Below are 6,000 nucleotides of genomic sequence, written 5' to 3'. Positions count from 1 at the left end.
GGAGGGGGGGGGGGGTTTAGACCATTTTCTCTCATATCATCTCAAATAATTTAGTTGTTCATTGAATGCATTGTATTTGTACACAACCATAAAAATATAATCAAACAAGAAAACGCTCATAAATACAGTCAAGTAAAAAAATAAGGATGGAAACAGGGGCACAAAATCACAAAATAATTACGGTCAAACAATAATGCAGTAACAAAAATACATCCCATACCCGAAAAATTAATAACCCAATCAGGTTTCCAAATTTTAATAATTAGAATTATAAATAATTGAATATAATATGTTTTTTACAAATTCAAATATTCAAAGGATAAAATTATTCTAAAAAAGGACTTATACGGTTCTACCACAATAAATAATTTTGATCTGGCGGCTCAACATATATTACTAGAATAATTTAAATATTAAAATTATAAATTTATAAAATCAAATTATTTTTGTGTTAAGTGTAAAATAAGGAAACCTGAGTTCGTATGGGAATGGGATTACAGTTTTAGGAAACTTTTTTTCTATCTTTTTTTCCTTTCAGATTCCGAGTTGGTTTCGGAAGTTAAAAAAAATGTCTATATATAAAACGCAATTCCTAACTCTGTTTCTGTGCAACCAAATTCTTAACTTTGTTTCTCTTCTTTGATTTCTTTTTAGTAGCAAAAGCAAAAATATTTCAGTTATGGCAGTGTATATCAAGTATAAAAGTTGTAAGGATTATGATTCAATACCAATTCTTGATCATTTTATTTCTGTTGGGAATTTGAAATCAAAAATATTTGAATCCAAGCGTTATGGTTGGGGTAAAGATTTCGACCTTCTTCTCACCAACGCACAAACTAACGAAGATTATGTTGATCATGCCACTTTGATTCCTAGAAATACAAGTGTTTTGATTCATCGCCTTCCTGGATTACCTTGCTGCCCCATACTAATTAAAGAGGAACCCAAGCAAGTGTTGTGTAAACAGGAGGAGGTTCATTCAGTTAAAAAAGAGTCCAAATATTCTCAAGATGATGATTTTGGCGATGATGTGTATGCAATTCCAAAAGTAGTAGTGCCAAGTCAATTAGGCAATCCAGTGCCCACTAGTACTAGTAGTATAATCAAGAATTCAATAGGAAACATATCACTTGAGTATAATAACACAAGATCGCCTTGCTTTAGTGTTGGACAAGGTGGAATGGAACGGAAAAACCCACCACCGGGGTATGTCTGTCATCGATGCAAGGTGCCTGGGCATTTCATTCAGCATTGCCCTACAAATGGTGACCCCAATTATGACATCAAGAAACTAAGTGCAAGTGTTGCTGTTTTGATGGCAGCTTTTACTAAGGAAGTTGAAGGATTGTCATGTTCTTCATCGTCTTCTAAGCGTTCCTATAGAGATATACCAGCAGAGCTTCACTGCCCATTGTGTAAAGGATTAATGAAAGATGCAGTTATAGCGAGCAAATGTTGTTTTAGTAGTTTCTGCGACAGATGCATAAGGAATCATATTATGTCCAACTCTGTTTGCGTATGTGGGGCTAGAAATATACTTGTTGATGCTCTCTTGCCTAATTTGACTCTAAGAGCCACAGTAAACAGAATCTTACAGTCTAATAGCACTACTTCTTCAGAGTCTTGTAGGACACGGGTAGAAGAGTTTCCACCAGCTGTTGAAGAAGTAAATATGAAGAAACCAAGTGATGATGTTAACATGCAATGGGGTGTTGAAACTAGAAAATTAGGTTTTAAAAGGAATAAGTGTGAGATGAGCAGTGAGTTTTCAAGTGTAATTACTTATTGAGGGGTCAAAATATATACCACATTTTGTAATATTATCGAATTCAATACATTGTTTATTTTTCTCTAATATTTTTCCTTTCAAGTTAGATTAGTAATTTTATCTGTTTGATCACACATAATTTGATATCTCCTCTATATTAGTGACATTAGAACGCAGCATGCGATGCACTATTTAAATAAGATAATCTCAATGTTATTAATTCGCAGGAAGCAAACTACATTAATTCGAAAATGTCTGGTACTACACAAGTGCCTGAACATTGAAGTCTTATTTCAAATACAATTTCACAGGATACTTTGCAAATGAACTAAAACAATGGGTTAGAGTTTGCACATTGATATAATGTTGAATCTGTGTTCTTTGAATTAGTCTTTGTGAGTCAAAAAGCACCAATCTTTGTGGTGGTAAGCTTCATATAACCTCTATTTAACGAACTGGACAAAATGAATCTCCTACTATTGTATACAAAATTGTGAGATCTAAGAAGGAAAATTGATCTCAAATATATACTTAAATCCTAAATTGAGAAGTGATGTCAATGAAGATGTCCTCTCGGCAGGGAATTGTGATACCACCCATTGGATGATTGAAGCCAAATTCTTCCTCTGCTTGACTTAGCAAGTCTTGAAATGAAGGCTGACTCAAGTATGATATCGGTATCACAAATCTCTTCTTCTGCTTCTCCCCGACATAAACAACAAAATGGCCCTTGGGAACATCCAAAGATGTTGAAAACTTCTTGATTATACGAGGAACACGGATAGCCATGATCTTTTAATTAAGATGAGCAAATGATGAAGAGAAGAATTACTAAAAATTCTGAAAGGAAGGAAAATCTTTGAGTAGTTCTCTAGTTTTTTGGGAGAGGTGTAGTGGTTGTGGCTACTTCTCAAAACATGTTTATATAAGAGAAGGGCAAGTCAAAAAATCTCCTCGATTTGTGGTGAAGAGCCATTTGGGTTGGGCATCAGTGAAGGACAATGACATATCAATTACCACATGGTCCTGTCTTCCAGCTTATTGACATGATTAATTGTTTTAGCTCATATAAGTTCAAGAACAAAAGGTCCTACTTTTTTCTCATACATTGAACAAAGGATCTATCGGAATCAAATCCATAAATATGGAACAGTGCCATATGATGATTTCAAGGACTAAAATATATGCAAACTGTGTGTCCATATTTTTAAGAAGAATAACAGAAGACATGCCAACCTTATAGGATTTCACTGGTGAAGAGGTATTTGTAGCACTATGGATTGACAATAGCACAAGAAGTATCACATGGCTTTGTTGTCCAACTCATCCTCGAGCACTTATGGTTTTAGGCCATTGTGCCTGAAGATCAACAGGCACCACTATTTTTCATGACAAGATAGAGAACACAGGATCTTTAGAAATCAAATTGAAAACAATTGGTGATTGTCTTGTAATGACTCGGGTCTGGACCACTTGATCAGAGATGTCTTGCTATTTATAACAATGGTAGTTCCAACTGGTAAATCTTATTCATAAATGAATTATTTGAGAGTTGGACTTCTACAACAGTACGATTGAAGATAAATTTGCTGAATTATCCGACAACTTATTTGTTTGGTCCCTCATACTTAAGCCATTGTGGATCAACTTTCCAGATTAGGATAATCCATGTTTTTTCAACATATTCTGAGAAATGTTTCCAAATGGTAGAGAATAGTAATGTACTAATGTTTACTGACTATCATTTTACTAAAGATGGCAGTGACCATAATATCATCAATTATGGGTTATGCCACTTTAGAAGATCAGATCTCATTCAGATTAGCAAACCATGAGAGTTGACAAAAATTTCTATTGCAATGAATTCATTACATCAATATATGGACTAGAATGGAACCATACAAGTGAAAAGGTTCAGTACTTCAATTCTTTTTGAAGTAGAAAAATTTCTTTAGTCAAATGACAGAGGAATGACATCCATTCGCTATGTTCTACCTAGTGTATTTTCTAACTCTGAACTGTACAGGGTGGAGATAATCCTGCTTTACAACTATACAAAATTGAGCAAAAATGGGGACTGGTTTCCTTCTTACTTCCTCAAGCATGATGTGAGATCAATGAAAAAATCCTCACTGCAGGGAATTGTCACACCACCCATTGGATGGTTGAAGCCAAATTCTTCCTCAACTTGACTAAGCAAGTTTTGAAATAACGGTTCACTCAGGAATGATATAGGGACTACAAATCTCTTTTTCTGCGTCTCCCCGACATACACAACAAAGTGACCCTTGGGAACATCTCTAGTTGTGGAAGACTTCTTGATCATACGAAGAATAGCCATAATCTTTTAGTTATAGATGAGAAAAGAAAGAATTACTAAAGAACTCAAAAGCAGAGAAAACTTTGAATACTTTCAAGTTTGCTGAGAGCTGTGGTGGTAGATACCTCTTTGGATATGTTTATATAGGCAATGTCAACTCATACAATATGTGTTGAATAGGTATCTGTGGGCACCAGCAGAAGACAATGTAACTGAAGTATCACATGCTTTTGCCCTCCAAGTATTAAATTTTTTGTCATACTGTTCAAGTACAATAGGCCCTACCTTACTTGAAACTTAGAACAAAGCATTACTAATTGTAGAATTTTTAATAAGAGATGACCTGGAGCTTAGTTATGCCTGGACCACTCGGATAAAAGGTAACTCTGGACATGTATTGCTGTTTGATTTATAGTAAGCACCATACTGGGAGACATGAAAATTTATCAATTACTATCCCAAAACAGCAGTAACGTTAGAGAGGCCAATTGCTTCCTAGCATTGTTCAGACTTGAAACATAGTTTAACATTAGGCCTTAGTTCAAGGACAACAGGATCTACCTTCTTTCTGAGCTTGGGACAAGGTATCCCTCACAATCAATTGCCAAACAAGAGTTGTGCCATGTTATTATTTATGTCTAGATACACATCCCTGAAAATTCGTAGATGGTAACACGGTTTTGTTGTAAATATTTTTTTTAAAATGTCCATAATTTCCAATTCCAAGTGCTTCTTACCTGAGGTCTATAACTTGATCCGAAATATATGGGAGAATTTATCATTAATCATTATCGTCCTAAATGGTTGAAAAAAGATTATATGTGGAAATTTGGGAAATGGTACTAAGATTGTAAATTGTACTTCTGTTCCATCCCATCATCACACAGTCATTTACCATTCGGCTTATTAATTGTTTGTGTGTATATATAGAAGAAGGTCGCTCAAAGGCTAAAGCCAGAGCGTGATGGCAATAATTGATCGGCAACCTAATCAGTTTTGTGATTGAGAAGCATTTCATTCCAGATCATATAGGTGAAGAAAGAGAATGGTACCTGATCATGGTACCCGGAAACATCCTATAACAGATGGTAAAGTGATTTGATTGATGTCTATGAAGACACTAGTACGTGAAGGATCATATGACTTTTCCTTCGCTGTCCTTTTGTGCAGTACTTATAATTTGAGAACTTGCTAACAAATTTCCATACACCGGCATAATAAAATAGGTCGATTGAACAACTATAGTGCTCGGGACTGGGTTTGGAACTGCAATCGCAAGACACTGGATCAAAGTAATCTATTTACTTGGTCAGCGTGACTACAAACTGACATGGGCCACATGGCACTCAGAATGCCACACCAACTGGTTTGACTCCTTCTATCCCTATGCCCTTTTCTTGAGCCGAGAGTCTTTAGGAAACAGTCTCTCTATCTCCATGAGATAGGGTAAAGTCTACGTACACTCTACCCTCCCCAGACTCTACTTGTGGGAATACTGGGTATGTTATTGTTGTTATTTATCTGTGATTCCGTATGCCCTTAAACAAACAAATCACTGCTGTAAATTTAGTGTATACAGGCCTAACCTTGTCATACATTTCAAATAACAAGTTGTACAAAGAAAAATCAGGTTTCATGTCATGAACTTTTCTAATAACATATCCATGAAACTGCCTACCCAATTCAAAGAGACCAATAAAGAGTTTAAAGCATCTGAAAGAGAAAAAATTTACCCATGTACAAGGCCTCCATCCACATCTTAGCTTCAGAGCAGCCTGACAGGAAATGCTCTTCACAGGAATTTCATCGAACACCATAACTGCATTATGTAAAGGGCGTGAATCACTTGACCAATGACTTAACATACAGCTCAAACAGAGCAAGAAACACATACACACACTTAAAAGCTATC

The 6,000-nt window shown here is 35.5% G+C and overlaps 1 protein-coding gene across 1 annotated transcript; it reads left to right on the top strand.

Annotated features, from left to right (window-relative positions):
• The first annotated feature begins 679 nt into the window (after positions 1-679).
• On the top strand, positions 680-1,789 carry LOC107063079 (uncharacterized RING finger protein P8B7.15c-like). The gene has a single exon (XM_015314494.1). It carries the CDS (start codon positions 680-682, stop codon positions 1,787-1,789), a length of 1,110 nt encoding a protein of 369 aa, XP_015169980.1.
• The last annotated feature ends 4,211 nt before the right edge of the window (positions 1,790-6,000 follow it).

This window comes from Solanum tuberosum, unplaced genomic scaffold, assembly GCF_000226075.1.
Source record: "Solanum tuberosum cultivar DM 1-3 516 R44 unplaced genomic scaffold, SolTub_3.0 scf00290, whole genome shotgun sequence".
Lineage (NCBI taxonomy): Eukaryota > Viridiplantae > Streptophyta > Magnoliopsida > Solanales > Solanaceae > Solanum > Solanum tuberosum.
The sequence above is the reverse complement of the archived record's forward strand: the minus strand, read 5'-3'. Positions and strand labels throughout refer to the sequence as shown.